Here is a 19,993-nt window from a genome sequence, read left to right as displayed (position 1 = left end):
TAAAATGTACATGTTTAGTACCCCATTTTATTGCTCATAAGTATACTATATAACAGACAATATTGTACATTACATTGTTGCAACATCACATTGTTTGAAGACTCTGTGTTGTGTGACAAGACAGTTTCATTTTGTGATTTTCATGGTATTTTATTAGTTTTCATGTTTAAATTGATAAAAGATAATAATATTCTAGTAGTGATTTTTGTTCTGTTCTGTTATAAAAATAGAATTAACCCACATGCGTATGTTTCTTGTCATCTCTATATTTAGAGTTTTAATCAAAAGTATTCGGAGTTGGCTGGTTTCTGTCATTTTCTGAGTTGCTATTCCAGAGTTTTGTAGTTGTTGGGGATAGAAGATAGTTATATAGTTGTAGTCTATAATTAAGAATATGGTATCTGTGTGGTCGTATATTTTCCTTTTTTTCAAACGTTTTTTTTTCAACCAAATATTCGTCCCTGTGAGGAAGATTTTGGGCTCTGTTCCACTGCAGCTACCAGTCTATAAAATGGTAGTTGTTACTCTGCTCAAGACTTTTTGTGAGTTGAATGTCTAGTTCGCCCGCTGCACTGCAGGTAGGGCGTAAGAATTGTACCTGTTGCCCCCATTGCATGATCGTAAGAAGCGACTAAATTTGGGATCTTATCTTTTCTCTTCTTTCTTAAAACCTTTCTTCTTCCTAATGTCTCCATTGACAATGCCTCACTTTTGGCCTTTAGTTGAGCTTTTGCCCCTGTGAGGAAGGCTCTGGGTTCTATCCCCTAGCCGAGATATACCAGAGTCTTTAAAAACGTTAGTTGCTACTCCTGCTAAGCGCGCAGCATATTAGGAGTGGGACGACTGGTTCGCCCGTTGTCAGTATAATGTGACTGGGTGGGGTGTCCTGTTGGGTGTCTTCGGCAATATGCTTCAGTGAGGTAGCACTGTAAATCGGTAAAAGTTCCGGCCTATCACATGGAGAATTAACACAAACATACGACAGCCTCCCAAAACACAGATACGCACTCACCACACGCATGCATATCGCACGCATGGGAGGTCGTCCTTAAATGACCTTAGCTGTTGATAGGACGTTAAACAAATAAAACTAAAGCAAACCAAATAGTTCGCCCGTTGACAGTATAATTAATTTTTTTCCGTCAGTAAACAAATTATATTTCTTACTTCTCAAAAACCCCTGAACCAATATCAATAAAATTTTGTAGAAATATTTCATTGCCAAAGGTCAACCAAACGTGTGGATTATGTGTCCTCAACCCCACAGAGGCCCTACGGATGGAACAAAAGGGAAAATCGACTGCAATTACAAAAATATTCTTTTCAAGACCTAGATATTGTAGAATAAAATACTCTTCATAGTTGACAGGGTCTAAATTGTGATCTTTATATCTCTAAGGTATCACGTTTCCCTCCAAGGGAAATAACATTAGTGGAGCCAAAAATTGGTCAAATTGGCTGAAATATCAACAAGGTTCTTTCCAAGACCGAGATCTATGCGATAAAACCAAATACTCTTAATTGATAGAAAAAAAAAGTATTTGGATACTTATGAATTTCTTGACACTTGAGTCTCACGATTCCCAATGGGGAGGAGGTAAAGTTTACTATAGTTTATATAGATAGATCACGTTTTTGAACATATTTGTTGAATTACTATTAGAGAAAATACTTGGTTAGAGTTACCAGTATAGGGTGGTAGTAAAATGGTATGGACATACTAGCCTTGACTGGCCCCAAGAGGCTGAAGGGCTTATATTAGAAATGAGATGACTGGTAATGCCCATTGGCCTTCTGTGAATGGAACCAACTGAACGGTCTATCTGTTGTGTATTGAATAAAACTAATGGGACGCTTTATCTGTTGTGTATCCGTAAGTGAACCTGTCACAAATTGACCCTTGATTATCGTTTTCATTTTTGTGGTGATAGCCCGTATAGTACCACGGCGATTAATGTTCAGCTTCGCCTCAACTTCACCCTGAAGGCAGATACCTTTACGTAGCGAGGATATATAGGGACATTATCAAAAATCAGAAACTAAACAAAAAAAACTTTCTTTTCATTTAAACTTACTAATCTATCTTAACAACACAAATGTATACTCCTTCCCCAGTATCAACACATTTGTACGCACCGATAACCACAGAACTAAGTGAATATGAAAGTTATGACCACCAAAAAGGGCGATTTAAGTATTCGATCACCCTCTCATAAGCGTAGTAATACGTCATTGAATGACGCAACGTTTCCTCAGAACAGGATTGAACGATGCGCGTTATAAAACCTCCGCGAAATAAAGTGCACTTGATATATAGTCAAAACCTGTGCGAACATTGAGGTTTTGATTGATAAGATCTCGATAAAAAAAGTTTGAGCAAATATACATTCTTTCTAATAATGATCCATGCACAATATATGGAGAAAACAGTTCTGTGTCGATGGCTGTTAACATATTATAAGATTAGATATTACATGTAGTTTGTTCAGAATTATAGAATATTTGTTTTGTGCCATTTAATGCATTAAATTCCCTACCAACATCTCAAGTCATTTCGGAACGGTCTCCCCTGTGAATTATGTAACGACCTATCAACATATATAATCATGTAAGGACTGCCTCCCCTGTGTATTGTTGAACATCCTATTACCAGCTATGGTCATTTAAGGACGGTCTCCCCTATGTATTATTTAACGTCCTATTACCAGCTATGGTCATTTAAGGACGGTCTCCCCTGTGTATTGTTGGACGTCGTATTACCAGCTATGGTCATTTAAGGACGGTATCCCCTGCGTATTAATTAACGTCCTATCAACAGCTATGGTCATTTAAGGATTTTCTCCCCTGTGTATAGTTGAGCATCCTATTACCAGCTATGGTCATTTAAGGACGGTCTCCCTTATGTATTATTTAACGTCCTATTACCAGCTATGGTCATTTAAGGACGGTCTCCCCTGTGTATTGTTGAACGTCCTATTACCAGCTATGGTCATTTAAGGACGGTCTCCCCTGCGTATTATTTAACGTCCTATTACCAGCTATGGTCATTTAAGGATTTTCTCTCCTGTGTATTGTTGAACGTCCTATTACCAGCTATGGTCATTTAAGGACGGTCTCCCCTATGTATTATTTAACGTCCTATTACCAGCTATGGTCATTTAAGGACGGTCTCCCCTGTGTATTGTTGAACGTCCTATTACCAGCTATGGTCATTCAAGGACGGTCTCCCCTATGTATTAATTAACGTCCTATCAACAGCTATGGTCATTTAAGGATTTTCTTTCCTATGTATTGTTGAACGTCCTATTACCAGCTATGGTCATTTAAGGACGGTCTCCCCTGCGTATTAATTAACGTCCTATCAACAGCTATGGTCATTTGAGGATTTTCTCTCCTATGTATTGTTGAACGTCCTATTATCAGCTATGGCCATTTAAGGACGGCCTCCCCTGTGTATTGTGTAACGTCCTATTACCAGTTATGGTCATTTAAGGGTGGTCTCCCCTTTGTATTGTGTAACGTCCTATTATCAGCTATGGTCATTTAAGGACGGTCTCCCCTCTGGGTATTGTGTAACGACCTATTATCAGCTATGGTCATTTAAGGACGGCCTCCCCTGTGTATTGTGTAACGACCTATTATCAGCTATGGTCATTTAAGGACGGTCTCCCCTCTGTGTATTGTGTAACGACCTATTATCAGCTATGGTCATTTAAGGACGGTCTCCCCTCTGTGTATTGTGTAACGACCTATTATCAGCTATGGTCATTTAAGGACGGCCTCCCCTGTGTATTGTGTAACGACCTATTATCAGCTATGGTCATTTAAGGACGGTCTCCCCTCTGTGTATTGTGTAACGTCCTATTATCAGCTATGGTCATTTAAGGACGGTCTCCCCTCTGGGTATTGTGTAACGACCTATTATCAGCTATGGTCATTTAAGGACGGCCTCCCCTGTGTATTGTGTAACGACCTATTATCAGCTATGGTCATTTAAGGACGGTCTCCCCTCTGTGTATTGTGTAACGACCTATTATCAGCTATGGTCATTTAAGGACGGTCTCTCCTCTGTGTATTGTGTAACGACCTATTATCAGCTATGGTCATTTAAGGACGGTCTCCCATGCGTATTGTTTAACGTCCTATTATCAGCTATGGTCATTTAAGGACGGTCTCCCCTCTGTGTATTGTGTAACGACCTATTATCAGCTATGGTCATTTAAGGACGGTCTCTCCTCTGTGTATTGCGTAACGACCTATTATCAGCTATGGTCATTTAAGGACGGTCTCTCCTCTGTGTATTGTGTAACGACCTATTATCAGCTATGGTCATTTAAGGACGGTCTCCCATGCGTATTGTTTAACGTCCTATTATCAGCTATGGTCATTTAAGGACGGTCTCCCCTCTGTGTATTGTGTAACGACCTATTATCAGCTATGGTCATTTAAGGACGGTCTCTCCTCTGTGTATTGCGTAACGACCTATTATCAGCTATGGTCATTTAAGGACGGTCTCCCCTGCGTATTGTTTAACGTCCTATCAACAGCTATGGTCATTTAAGGATTTTCTCTCCTATGTATTGTGTAACGTCCTATTACCAGCTATGGTCATTTAAGGACGGTATCCCCTGTGTGCGAGATGCATGTACTAAGTGGATGTATCCCTGGAGGCTGCGGTATGTTAGTGCCTGTCTCCTTGTGGTAACACGAATCTGATGTTGACTTTCTAGTGCTACCTCACTGAAGCATACAGCCAGACGCACCCAGGAGGATATCCCACTCGGTCACATTATACTGACAACGGGCAAACCAGTCCTGACACTACTAACTATACTGAGTTTTAAGTATTGGAGTAACGGAAGTAGATTTTTTTTATCAATTTTCAATATGTTAATTTGAACCAAAGGGACATTCCTAGTCCATACAATGATAAAGTCTATCACACAAAGATTTTGATTTAAGCACAAAGTTAATAATAAATATTCTATATTTGAAAATCTGATTTTATGTTTTATATAATCAACTACCTGTGCTCGATGAAACGTGTCCAGAAATATGCGACCATATTGTTAGAAATTGATTAGTGAAAAATAACACATTATTGATATTTTTCCACTTTTTTCCCGATTTGACCAATCAACCGGGTCTGTGAGTTCAAACTCAGACGGAAAAATATTTAAAAGAATCAGAGTAAGTCCGATATTGACACTGAATAGAACTTACTGCTACATGAGTGATGATATTCCATCATCAGGACCACAAAGTAAGCCGTGCACGCCTTGCTAGGTCTACTTGACACGTCATTTAGGATTAAGCGCTCAACGCGTAGTAATCTTGCTTGCGGGACTTTTATCAAAAAATTATATTTTGAAAACGATACGGCAACTTTTCTAAAGAAGATAAACTTAAATACATATGTAAATAAAACAATTGATTGAAATATATTTGTTTACTAGTGTTTATTTTATTTGCGGATTTTTTTGTTCTTTTGATTTTATTTTATCGTGTAGGATTGTCTAGACATGAAAGCGATAAACGTTGGCTAACCTTCGCAATAGGCCTAGTTAGCGTACACGGAAGGTTATTCGTTGAAAAAAAGATGAAATAAACAAAATATTGCGTCTTCAGTAATGTTAGAGAACTATAGAATCGTGTCTCGTTTTTGACGAATAGCATATTATATAGAATATTACTGAAATACCAATCTAATCAATACAATTATATATATTTCTTGACAATCCCTCGTTAACTCACAACCTTTGAAATGCTGCATTTATTTAATTATCTCTTATACATTGTATATTGATGCATGATTTTTTTTTTTGTGAAGGAGAGGGACGAGGGCGGGGGATGGGCTGTGCAGGACACCAACATATTTTCATGCCGATGGTAATTATTTTGTTTAGGAAAAGAAAAGGTTGATGTGGAACGTACCGAAGGGCTCGTGGAAATGCTGAGAGAATTTCTTGATGATGAGGAATTCGAAGATGATGACGAAGACTTCATAGATGATGATACCTCGCTTGATGTGAGTTTCAGTGTAGTATTACCTTGAATAAAAAGTGCAATTTTTTGAACCATTGGACGGTTTAGATTTTATTTATCAATACGAATGCAAATTCAAATAACTGTTACATATAGAACATCCACATATGATTAATAGTATAAATATGCCTCGCAGTATAATTGTCAACGATCTCGTATAATTGACAAACATACACACACATACACATTATTTATATGTATGTGTACATGCGAATATATCTTACAAATACAGTACCACCCATACATAAACAGCTAGCGTTATATCTTGTTCCACTACGTAACTAGACTATTTTTTATTACATTTTTACCAGTGAAATATCAAAAAGTATTCATTCTAAAAAAGTGATATTTCACTAGTGAAAAATATCACTTTTGCTGATTTGACCAATCAAATTAATGATTAGAAAATACCAAAATAATTGACCAATCAGAAAGCCCGACATATATGTCAGCACCTGGACAGGGGGAACTACTTTTTTGTTTACAAATTATCGCTGTAGGCCTAGTTAGCATACGGGGTAGGTTTTGAAGACACTGTTAGATATCCTCTATATATTTTGAAGAGCTGTTCCACGCAGTTCTATTTTCTTCCGCTATTACGTAATAACATATATATTTCATTTGGTTAAAACCTGGGATATTTAATACACAATCTAGCTATAGTTGTTTTAGGTATATATGTATTGTTGTCAGCTGTAATCTAAATTGTAATTATGTTATTGTTATTAGAATTATAATTTTTGTTTAATATTATGTTTAATTTGTAGGATGTGTGGCTTGATGACGAAACACGAGACAGTTTTAATGAAGACCAGGCCGCACTGATACTGCATGAAGGAGGAGAGTTCATACAGGTAGATAATTGATTAGTGGCATCATTAAAACAAACACACGTGTACGTGTGGGCTACGCGATGTTATCTGAGACATCGTTACACGTGTACGTGTGTACAAGTATGCTTAAAGCGAAATTTTTAACACTTGATTTTTCTATATATTTTGTAAATAAATCAAGAAAGACTACATTGTGTAAGAGAACACAGATGTTCAAAAACATAATTTACAGAAAATTTCATTCAAAAAATCCTTGTCTACATGATTGTGATTAATTGTAATAGTTGTACTAGAAGTTTTTTATATGTGTAGCAGGTGCAAGACCACATAATTCGATGACTTTATACACACAAAATCTCGGGAATGTCCCTTCTACATCCTTTCTAGTATTACTGAACTAATAATTAATGTAAAAATTGCAAACTAATTGCTTTATATCAACTAACATAACCAAAATTAATCTTAAAGTAATTACAAATTCGATCTCAAATTTATGGATTACTTACAGAATTAAAATTATTTGTTTGGATTTGGATTATTTCAATATTTCAAAAAAAATGTCTCAACGTGTTTCACCATATATGACTATTGTTCGATGTACAATTCATTCATGACATGCTTCATTTCTTTATTATATGTTGTGTAATACGCAAATGCATGTAGGTACGGGATATAATATGATATTGATATTTTTTCATGTTTATTGGTCGTATTTTATTTTTAGGGTTATGACGCACTGACTCATTTTGTTGATCTTGAGGAGGAATGGTTTAAGGATCATGACCAACATCTCGGCAGCGGCACTCGTGAAACACTGGGGGTAAACTTATTCATTATAATATCAACCCTTCCACAGCATACTGTATATTTGTAAATATTCCTTGGGCTGTCCCTAAAGCTGTGGATAGGACGATAAGGTATTCAAAACCAAAACCAAACGAGTAATAAAATACTTGCTGAAGCTTTGATTCATGTCTTCATACTAGAATGTTTAATTGCCGTGTTTAATTTTTTTAAGTGTTAATGCATTAATAAGACAATAACAATTTCAGATGAAACGAAATTTTGACAAAGGAACTACGACCTGGCCATCAGGACTAATACCATACACAACAAGAAACTTCGGTTTGTATTTGTTTTTATCACACCTCTACTTTATTTACTCTATGTAAAAGTTAACTGGTTATAGACTACTTCCCTCCATTTTGTTTAACCTCGCTTTGCTGTGCGCTAGTCCTGTGCGTTAGTCTTGAGAACTAGCGCACCCCTGTGCTAACACACACCTGCATCTTCGGGTATTTCCGCCGAGCCAATCAGACGCGAGGTGGGCGGAGCTTGTTTCCGAAGATGACGTTAGTAAAAACGTAGCCAAGTGGTCGGAGCTAGCTACTGAACGTGCTGCCTACTTGGCAACTGAAATGGCGCTGTGAAGATTTTCGGAGCTAGATGAAAATGATTTGAAGGTCCTAAAACACTAGGAAAACAGTGAAGGCCACTGTGGCAGTGTTTGTGCATTATTTGGAGGCAAGGGACAAAACAATTGAGGAGATTGACAGTTGTCAGTCTGCCGAATGCGATCAACTGTTAAGAAAAATTAACGCTGAATTTCAGGCGGTATTTCCCATGTAGCAGCTGATGGCTAGTCAATGAAAATTTAGTTTTGTTATGGGAAATATTTGAAATCATAATCCCTGCTTTGAATGAAAAAGGTATATCATCACTTGGCCCCTTTGCTACAGTGTATCAAAATGGTGGCTGGGACAATCACATTGAAGCTTGTTTCACAGCTTATGGTTTTAAAAAAATCTGCTAAAATAATTTCTCCAGTTTGTATCGGTATAATAAAACGGTTAAAGTATGTGGTTAAGGGATAAAGCAAGTTTCTGGTGTCCCTTGACCATGCCTATGGCTTCGTCTCGTGAAAAAGACATGGTCTCAGGACACCAGAAACTTGCTATATCCCTCACCCATATACTTTAACTGTATACTATAGTCAGAATTATATATTAATCGCCCAGAGTTTAGTTTAGGGATTCTCCTCAGATAATACTTATAATGACATGGCGTCATCAATGTTTCACATTGAGGGATCAAGTAGGAGAAGAGAAACATGTAAATGATTATTAATCCCTAGTGAGTGAGAGTTTGGAGTCTCAGCTCTCGTGGTAAGATACTTAAAATATGTTTACAGCCGAAAGCAGGAGTCTGGCAGCTATCAAAGAAGCGATACAGATAATTGGAAAGGAGACATGTGTGAAGCTCTTCGAGAAGGGAAGTTCCAGCGCTGTTGATTATATTACTTTCGACGGAAAAGGACAAGGGTAGGAAGAATTGTAATTGTACTTGTTTGAAAAAGCTAAATAATCCTGCATGTTAATATTGTGGTATAACATCATTAGAAATGATTGCAACTGATAGGAACACTTGAGATCCTAAATCTGTCCTCACTAATCTGTCTTTCTAGGTATCTTCTTGACATCCGTCTTCACATAACCCTCATATAATCCAAATTAAAAGTGTCATATAATGATAAGTTTTGTCTCGATATCAATATAAATGTAACTTTTCTGGAAAAAATTGTGGGAAAATATAAATATGAAGTAAAATATACCAAAAAAATACCTGTCACATATTTTCGGAATATTTTTTTAATGTGTCTTACATGTTACATGGGAAATCTTTTGACTGTTTCAAAATAATTTCTTTTTGTAAAAAAGGTCAATAATCTGATACATTAAAGAACATGAGAAAGGTAAACCATTTGAAAAACTTGTAAGCCTTTTAACTTTTTATCGATTCGAGTTAAGATATATTTTATCCGAACATTACCTACAGGTGTCAAAGTATCATAAGGTGACACAGTCACTGAAGCAAAGATTATTTGTTTTTTACAACCGTGATGTTGATTTATCGGTATGAAATTACATGCTTTCAGGAATAATTTTCTTTATAACCCGTGAGAAATTGATTGGTTTGGATTGGTTATTATTGTTAAACGTCCTATCAAAAAGTTGAGTACTTATGTGTGCTTTTGGAGATTGCGGTTTGTTCGTGTGGTGATAGATTGGAACTTTTGCCGTTTCATATTGGTACCACAATCAAGCATTCTGCCGAAAACACCCAGCAGGACATCCCACCCGGTCACATTATACTGACAACGCGCATGATAGATTAATTGGTTTGTTGAAATTTGGCATTTTGATGACTAGAATATATGGATGTGCATGAATGAACATAATTGAAACATTTCATTTTACATTTAAACAATGAATGGTATCATTTTAAAGACAATTTTAGAAGTGACATTATCAATAAGTAATGGGACAGTGTTTTCTTTTCTACATATATATGAATACAACTAAATACATTTCCTAAATGTTCGATTCGTTCATGTGTCGGGCACACGTAGCTCACGTACACAATATATAAAATATGCATGCACCAATTAGAATAAAATGCCTCACGAAAGTTAGTGTGCAGACACCCATTATATTTCTGAAATTTTTTAGCAGTGATTTATTTAAAATAGTTTGCCACCAAAATAAATGTCTGCATTCCTTCTTCATTGCATTGTCTCATTTCTATCGGTTTGCACAGAAAGTGTGAGTAACGAGTTCGCGCAGTGGTCTGCTTACGAGCGATATAACATTTGCATTCTTGTAGGGCCTGCTGAATTGTTGTGCTGTTGTTTTGCGGTGACTTAGGTATTTTAAAAACACAGCTGCGGACACTTTTAATTTTCGTAATAAAGGGAAAGTGTTCGTTTAATGACATATATTTTAAAAATCTTATGCCTGATAATATGTTCCTTTAGTACGTTTTACTGTTGTCGCTTCAAGAACTGAAACACATAATAAAGACGTAAATTTCATTTCATGACAGGTACCCAGTGGGCACACAACGTCTAGAGAACGTTGCAGTTACGTCAGGATGCAACGTTGCATTTAGGTTGTAGTAATGTTGCAAATGAAAGTTTGGGGAACGTTTTCATACAACGTTCCCACAACGTTACTGTGTAACGCTGTGACAACGTTTTATTTACGTTGTATAGACGTTGTCACAACGTCGTATTATTTTAATTTCTACTATTGTTACCTATTATGTACAACAAAAACTCAAGTTTTTTTAAACACTATTTTAATGTCTTTATTTCCATGTGTCCATGTGATTGCACTCCTCCCATCACTCCTATCTGATGTCTCTGATTACCTCGGTGCATCCAGTTATCACCATTTAATCTGTAAAGAAAAAATCAAAACAATAATTATTGATATACCGTAAACTTTTCGGCAATATATCATAACGTGCTCGGTTAACAAATATGCGTAAAACTAAACTTATGCCCGGTGATACCAAAAACGTACATCCGTTGTACGTACGTACGTGAAGATAAATCATAACATGTCCGATCTGTTTGTAAATAAACACAAGTCAAAATCAAACGCAGTGTAATAAACAAAATACGAATCATAAAGAACTTACCTTGAATTACTGATCTGTATTCGGGAAGAAAGCTGATTCCATATGTTATTTTGAAAGCAAATACATAATCCAGTACAGCAAGTTAACAGTCCGATTGAAATGTGTGTGTGTACGGCCCACGTGTGTTTGCAGAACAAAGAACCGGAAGTTAGAATTACCGCGCAAATATCAATACTGTTTTTTCTTCTCTTTATCTATTTCTTTTCCCGAAAAAAATTGCAACGGTTTCAACCAAAACATGATATGTTCATGCAGTTAAAACTGAAATTAAAGTCGTTTTAAAAAATATTTTTGAAATGAATGTGAATGTTTGTATTGCCCCCTGACGGATATATATTGCAACATAAAGGGAGGTAACACCGATTTGTTATCGTAACCCCGTAAGTTCGAGTTTGATCACATTTATTGGTATAAAAGGAGGTCTAACAGCAAAATTGGATCAGGAAAGGATCAATGATCGATATTATATTATAAGGGCACATTATAGGCGACGTAGATTGCTTTTAAACTAATCTAAACATATTCATTATTGACAAATAAAATTTCGAGCCAATTAGATAATTCAATTTATCATGAAATTTGATGTTTTCGTTCGGTATGTCTTTGGCATTTGTGTAAACTTGCAAGCCGTTTAAAATTAACAACAAATACACAAAGTTTGCATTAAAACCTTGTTACAACGTTGTTACAACGTCAAAAGCTAACGTTGTACTAACGTTTGACATGAAACGTTCTCACAACGTTGTAGGAAAGTCCCGGACGTTGTGACCTGAATAGGACGTTTTCCGGACGTTCTCCGAACGTTTTGTGTCCACTGGGTACATCCTGGGGCAAAAAAGCTTTTTGTTGTGTTTGACTATACAAACTACATTAATTCGAAAGTATTCGCAATCATTTAAATGTTCATTCAGGTGGCAAAACTGCCCACGGCTGGAACGGATTTTGTGACTGATTTATCTATTTACATTTATTTCAAATTCACCTTCAACACGCGTTTCTTACACTGAGATTACATCTAAATGACAAAATAAAATAAAATTTGAGCGCATGTTTCCAAATATATATGTCAAGCTATTTCTGTGATAAAAAGATTAAAAATCTCGTGTGAAAAAAAAAAATGATTCAAGAAATATGTTTTAATGTTGTTATTGGTGATATTCTAAATAAATTGGTCCCTATGGTAATTTTACATATACTTTTTCATGATATGAAGTTCACCATGTCTTCAATGATTTTTTGAAAAATAAAGTAAAATATAGTGACTGACGTTTAGAGGGGTATTATTATCATTTTCCATTTTATCTGTGGTTTTTAAAACGTGTATTACATTTTTCTTACTTACGTGAATCCCTCAAAAGACAATTTATTTGATGATAGTAGTACTACACTGACGTATGGTGATCTTAGTCTGTTCAAATAGTTTCATGGGCCATCGTCTGGCTGCCCTGCGTAGGATTTCACCTGCTATTTCCATTATATAAGTCTGAACAATCTAATCGCCTGACAGCATCTAGTCTAGATACATCATTTTAATCCCATAATATGACTGGGCTAGGAAAGGTTGTTTCAGTATTTTTTAATTTTTTTTGCGGTTTCACTCTGCTTGACGTTCAGCTTTGAATTTGAGATAAAGGGATATGCAACCTGCTATAATGTTTGGTATGGTTTTGTTTAACGTCCTACTGTAACAGCTAAGGTAATCTAAGGACGGCTTCCCGTGCTTGCGATATCCTTGCCTGTGGTGAGTGCGCATTTGTGTTTTGGGAGGATGCGGTAAGTTTGTGTTCGTCTCCTTGTGATAGCGCGGAACTGATCTGACATTATAGTGCTTCCTCACTGAAGCATACCGCCGAAGACATTCAGCAGGACACCCCACCCGGTCACATTATGATCACATCGGGCGAACCAGTCATCCCATTTTCATACGGCAAGGTGCTTAGCAGGTGTAACAACTACCAATGTTTATAGACTCAGGTATGTCTCGACCACTGTACAAAACGTAAAGCCTTCCTCTCGGGGACGATCGCTCAAATAAAGGCAAAAGTGAGGCAGTGTCAGGGAGATAGTATGAAGCTATTATGAAGAAAGGATAAAGTCCCTAAGTTAGCTCTCTTACGATAATACAATGGGACAATAGGTGGAATTGTTACGTCCTGTCTGCAGGGCAGAACTATTGGGGTGTCACGCAGTAGTGTCGATGTGTAGCATTCAAGCTTGATGACACTGTTAATTAAGCGAAAGCGGCTCGATCATTATTGGTTGCCGTCGTTACCAAACCGAACCCGAACATATTGTATCATTCCAAAACACAGATGTACACGATGTATCTCGCCCACGAGGGAGGCCATCCTTAAATCACCATAGCTGTTGATAAGAAGCAATGCAAACCAAACCTAGCCAAGTCATATGTCATAATATCGATAAGTAACCCTATATCATGTCTGTCTGTTTTTCTACAGATGTGCATCTTATGTTGGGAAAACTGGAAATCAACAAGTGGTTGACCTTCAGGAACCGGGCTGTATGACTGTAAGTAGATATGATTTCAATATCCGGTAGTTGCAGTATTTCGCAATATATATGTCTATTATCCCCCCTATCCACCAACCCCTCCCCCTTTCGAGCAATCATTTAAGGGTGCTTTTGATATTGTTTTCATTTGTAAGTGCTAACAGGAAGATCATATGTCTATATCTTCTGTGCCATTATGAACGTTTAACGGAAGCGAGACTATGGCGTTACATGTACTTGTTCGACGGCGACCGCATTTTGATTCAACTTTAAAGGAAAGAGCATGGTATGTAACTTGATCACTAAGTGGACATCGCAGCACACCATTTATGGTACATTATCCAGCTTCTATGGCCCAGTGACTCGGGTGGCTGGGGATCTGATTTGTGGTTAGATTTGTTTCTCAAAAATTACCATCAACCTTTTACTATAGATCAATTGTAATATGGAAATATCAACAAAAGTTCAGATTATAATTAATGAAATATTTATCAACTCGTCATTCAATTTATTTTAATGATGGGCTATTCAAATTGCTGTTTCGTCCGTGCCCAGTGGTCCGACTGTCCTTAAACAGTCCTTGTTTTCGCCAGTTATTGAGAAGGACAGAACGAATCTTTCATCAAACTTCACACGTAGATTCCACTTGATCCCTAGTTTTTCTGAGTCAATTTCGAGTCTGACTAGGAAAACGAAATGACGCACAGGTAGCCATTTTTTTTGCATTTTGATTGCTGAAAGTGAAGTAGTGTTATTGCTGAGTAGGTTCTTCTTGGATTTTTCTCTTATTTTGTATGTCGGTTCCCTTGGCATCTTTTCGTGCATATTGAATTTTGAGACTGATCGAAAAACAAAAGGAGTGATAGTCAGTCATTTTGAATTTGAATGTAGAAATTTGTTATCAGTATTTCTCAAAAACCTTTCTGGATCGCTCCTGATTTTTGGTAGTTCTTGAGAGATTATTATGTTCTTAGCATGGAACTGATGCCATATATATATTCTACATCACTGTATATACGAGATTGTTATATTGCTTGTTTAGTGTCTTTATTGTTTCGTTTCTTCTTTTAGCCGGAAACAGTCATACATGAAATCATGCATGCAATTGGTCAGCAACATGAACAGTCCAGAACTGACAGGGCACGTTATATAACTATGCTGTGGAAAAATATAGACAAAGGCAATTATGTCAACTACTTTACAGAATTGACACACGATGGAGTGTCTCCGTACGATTATTTCTCAACACTGCAATACGCACTTGGGGTTAGTATTAGCTGTTATTAGAAGTTGTATAGATGTTCAAATGTGAAAGAACTTATGATGTCATATTTACAGCATATATGGTTTATACAAGATACACACTATATAATCACCTTACGATATAGATTAATAGTTAGATACAATACAGTCATATCTTCTGTCAATACAGCTCTTCTCCTGAAAGCGGCTTCGAAGGATAATGATCCCAATCCCCATTATACACAACGCAAACACATATTGTTGTCTTTTCTCTACACATTTAGGGTAAGCTTGAGTCAAAAATTAATATGCATTCTGTATTAATGATTGTAGACCGAAATGAAAATACCTGACCAACGTCTCGCATTTCTCACAAGTGCCTCTAAAACACTCAGTCACTATGACGTCAAGGAGATAGTGACGGCATATAAATGTGACGGTAAGTACTCTTGAATAGTCTTCTTGTTGTTGTAGAGAAATGGTTTGATGTGTATCCATGTTGCAAGCTACGTTTAATGATTACGTGCCATAATTTTGATACTTTAATAATGAAATTGGACATCACTTACGAGAACTCGTGAGTCACAACTGTTACGATCTCTCCCCTCCAAAATCGTGCATTTGTAAACAAACATGGCGGCGCCAAAACGTTTGAATGTCGGAGACCGTGTATTTTACAACGGTGAAATTTGCCAGATTCTTAATTTCTATCAACCCAGAGCAGACTTTGCTAAACAATATGTTGTAAGGTCAATTTCCACAGGCAACATTTGGAGAGCATTTCTACATGATTTACTGGCCGACATCCCCGAAAGTTCTCGTAACGTTGCCGTCAACTGGCTTGGGATTGACGTCAGCTTTTGAATATTCATTAGCACGCGCACCTTATCGTTTTCTGTGAATTGTAACAGCCATGTAGCGACACATTTCCCGGGGTTTCGTTGCCGTTTTCCTATTAGAAAGAGGTGTATCTCAGAACTAAACAGAACATGGTAGAAAAGAAATAATCAGCATTGATTCGTGTATTGTTACAGGATATACAACTCGGACTCGGATATATTGCAATTTTAATTAATAACTCAGGCCTGCGGCCTTCGTTATTAATTTAATTGCAAAATATCCTCGTCCTCGCTGTATATCCTACAACAATACACACATCATCGTTAATTATTTCTTAAATAAATTTTCAGATGTGTATGCCTATTGTATTACTGATTTGATCTACAAAAATCTTTTTACCATGAATTACATTTTGCTTATGATATTTTCAAGAAACGTGCGGTTCTGTGGCATGTCAGAATCGCGGATTTGCACGTAAAACAGTTGCAGTCCCAGACAAATGTACTTGTCGATGTCCTAAAGGGCTGAAGGGGACATCCTGTACAGAGAGGGAAGGCGATAACGGTAAGCCTATTATATTGTATTGCAAGTGATAATCCGCTAAAGATGGGTCGTCTGGATAATCTACCACAGATACGGTACCTGGATATTCTACAACCTATATCTTATATGGATAATCCAATGCTTGTATGTTGTCTAGATCAATTACTGAAGCGTCATCTTGATAATTAAGTTTGTTATATAGATTACAGGCGATTTTATCTAGATATCCTCAAACAGTTATCTTATCCACATACTCAGCCATCAATCTGTTATCAGGAAAAGTCATCGGTTTATGTTGTTTCATATCCAGATGACGATTATTTATTTTTGCCCGGAACTCTGTTAATATTTGCAATGTATAAGGCATGATCTCATGTTAACTGAATTTAAATGATCTATTCAATTATAAATATTTCAAAAATCCCGTTATATTGTACATTTTTTATGATGAATATGCGTATGATTAAATTTTCATACCTTGTATATGAATAATTAAAGCTTCATTAATTAATTATAGATTGTGGAGGGATTATTGAATTGAATAATGGAGAATCTAGATCCATCAAAGCGCCTGGGTACGCTTCTGGAACATATACTACAGGCAAAGAGTGCATCTGGTTCATAAAGGTAAGTAGGTTTTGAATGCTTCACTTTATTGCTTTCATGTCCTTGCTGTTTTTAAGTACAGTCATCATTTACCTTATTCTATTATATGAAATACATTCATATTTTGTTTACTTGTGTCTTCATCTCGGTAACATACGCACGTTTGTGTTAAGTTATCTCAATTATGTTACTCTTCTGTCCATGTTTACTTCACTTTCATTATGATTTTATTATCATTTATACATTTGTGCTTTTGCTTTTTTCTTCTTTGTTCGACGACAGATCGTCCGTATTTTTCTAAAATTTGTTTCAGATTTCTTGGAAAATGCTTTTTTGAAAAGTCCTTACGACCATTTTTTGTGTAAACATTATTTCCCCTAAAAATATTTCCTAATCCAATACTATGTTTTGTTGTACTATTCGCTTTTTTTTCATTTTAATGATTTATTCAAAAGCTTTCCTTGATTTAAAAACTGTGATTTCTTTAAATTCAATGATGCCCATTTAATCACAACGATCTTGTCATTACCAAATATTATAAAAAATGTCCATTGATCCTCTAATAAGCCTTGTGTTGAAGCCATAATGTTGAGGGGAAACGTCATACAAAAAGTGAGACATAAGTATTTTGATGGCGTCATCTTTCTCTTGTGCGCTTAATTCTGATAGTATACTAAAGGTTTCGGTTAGTTTTGCATTGTGTAATGCCTTATTAACAGCTTAGCTTAGGACGACCTTCCCTATGTGTGAGATGTATGTGTGTGGCAAATTTGTTTGATAACATACATGTTGTTCATTGATAACTATTATTTTTGTCTACAGGGAACAGGCACAAACGCGAGAATAAAGGTAGAAGTTCAGGAACTTGACATTTTAGCCTCAACCACAACCTGTCCCCATTATCTGTCCATGCGGTACACACTTGTAGGTCAGCCAGGAGTAAAGTAAGTTCATGAACAGAGTTATTTCAATAAGATATCGCATAGCTGCTTAAAGACCTAGTAAAACCATCATATTTTCAGGATCACATGCTTGTGCTATTTTCAGGAGGCTTACTTGAAATACATTCGGTTATAGTAGACGTAGAAAACGTTAGTTAAATTTCAGTGCATTCGAATATATTAGCACAATGATGATGAATTGAAGCACCAACAAAACAATATACAAGCACTGCAATTAAAGCATTCGGAATGTTAACAAATGCACTCACAAAAAAAAACAAAAAAAAACAAAAAACAAAAAACAAAACAAACAAAAACACACAAAAAAACAACAACAAAAAACGCTGAATAAAAAAATATCTTTAAATTATTTTTTTTCTGCATTTTGTTACAGCTTTTATTTACAAGAAAGAAATACTGTATCAAATACTGTAGCAAATTGCATTTATGTTTAGCAAATTTCGTCACGACGGTCCGTATGCATGTATATTGCTAAAATATGTTTGTGTTTCCAGTCTGTGTAATAAGATCACTTCTTCAAAGACTTTCGTCAAGACTATATCTGATGAAACCAACATGTTCCTCTTCGAGTTTAACAGCAAAAAGCCTGCTGCCTCCAACATCGGGAAAAATGGCTTCAAATTATTCGTTTCTGCTTATCAGTCTGGTATGTGTTTTTATATATAACTTCAGGTATACATTGATTTAAAATGTGTACACACTTGTACTTGTGTTTATCACAGTGTGTTCAGTGCAAATAATGGAAATCACGGATGAATTTTATAGTTAACAGCGAATTTGTTCCGAATCAATTTGACAAACATTCTTTAAAAACACATTTACAATGTGAATATATGCCAAACAGCTAAAATATCAAAATAAATTATACAGTTTGCTAATTTAATCTAGTCTGATATACTTTCGTAATAACTTTTCTAGAAATAGCTGGTATTAGCTGAGCAGTTTATGCGATAGTGTTGTAGATACAATTGATTACTTTACTTATTTACAGGATGTGCACTAAAACCTTGTAAGAATTACGTTACCTGTACAGACTTGCCTAATGCGGGGTATAAATGTACCTGTCAGATTGGTTACTCAGGCGACAACTGTGACGTGGTGGCAGGTAAAATTCATAGACTCTTTATTGATTACTACAAAGATCTACGTAAGCTATTCCAAACTGGAGAATATAACTTTCTTTCATGCCGTAAACTTTCCGGAGAAATTTTTAATAAATCATTAATGTTCGTCTATCATAAGAGATTAACAGTTCCAACAAACAACTTTATATATTAAACAGAAGTCAAATTATTCTTGAACATGGTCACAATGTACTATTTCATTTCTTTGACGCACAGAACGTTCCCAACCAATACATACGGTGTTGTTATTTTTCATTTTAAAGAGATTTTAGGAATCGCTTCTTTACAGTAACGTTTACAACAAATATAATTCACTGCAGTATCCAAAACGTGTTTATTTTCTTGACGTAGAGTTTGGTTTTGTATTGTTTCAAGTCCTATAAACAGTAATGGTCATTCAATGACAGCCTCCCCTATGTGCGAGATACACGCGTGTATTGTATGTATATTTTGGAAGACTACGGTATATTTGTTATATATTGTTATATATTGACTTTAAAGTGCTAGCTCAGTGCCGAAGACATCCATCAGGACAGTTCTTCCGGTCACATTATACTAACTACGCGCGAACTAGTCGTCCAATACCCTAAAATGCTGAGCGTTAAGCAGAAGCAACAACTTCCATTTTCTTAGACTCTGCTATGCCTCAGCCAAGGGATACAAACCAATGCTTTCCTCGTGAGGGCGAATGTCAATAGATCGCATGTCCTTGGCCTGTATCTGTATGTGAAGGGGGCCACAATTTCACTAAATATTTGCAAAATATAATCACCAACTAAAAAAATAGAATCATTTATTCAAGTTA

The 19,993-nt window shown here is 36.1% G+C and overlaps 1 protein-coding gene across 2 annotated transcripts in view; it reads left to right on the top strand.

Moving 5' to 3' along the window:
- LOC117316612 (zinc metalloproteinase nas-36-like) overlaps window positions 1–19,993 on the top strand; it is a 31,129-nt gene that overhangs the window by 1,783 nt on the left and 9,353 nt on the right. For both annotated transcript variants that reach the window (XM_033871283.1, XM_033871284.1), the window contains exons 3-15: window positions 5,907–6,028; window positions 6,813–6,899; window positions 7,603–7,698; window positions 7,931–8,003; window positions 9,070–9,199; window positions 13,820–13,889; window positions 14,943–15,137; window positions 15,447–15,552; window positions 16,386–16,517; window positions 17,014–17,123; window positions 17,925–18,046; window positions 18,559–18,710; window positions 19,056–19,169. In XM_033871283.1, coding sequence (XP_033727174.1) covers window positions 5,907–6,028; window positions 6,813–6,899; window positions 7,603–7,698; window positions 7,931–8,003; window positions 9,070–9,199; window positions 13,820–13,889; window positions 14,943–15,137; window positions 15,447–15,552; window positions 16,386–16,517; window positions 17,014–17,123; window positions 17,925–18,046; window positions 18,559–18,710; window positions 19,056–19,169 — 1,509 coding nt within the window. The remainder of the gene's footprint in view (window positions 1–5,906; window positions 6,029–6,812; window positions 6,900–7,602; window positions 7,699–7,930; window positions 8,004–9,069; window positions 9,200–13,819; window positions 13,890–14,942; window positions 15,138–15,446; window positions 15,553–16,385; window positions 16,518–17,013; window positions 17,124–17,924; window positions 18,047–18,558; window positions 18,711–19,055; window positions 19,170–19,993) is intronic.

This window comes from Pecten maximus, chromosome 18 (genome assembly GCF_902652985.1).
Source record: "Pecten maximus chromosome 18, xPecMax1.1, whole genome shotgun sequence".
Lineage (NCBI taxonomy): Eukaryota > Metazoa > Mollusca > Bivalvia > Pectinida > Pectinidae > Pecten > Pecten maximus.
This window is presented reverse-complemented; position numbering and strand designations above follow the sequence as displayed.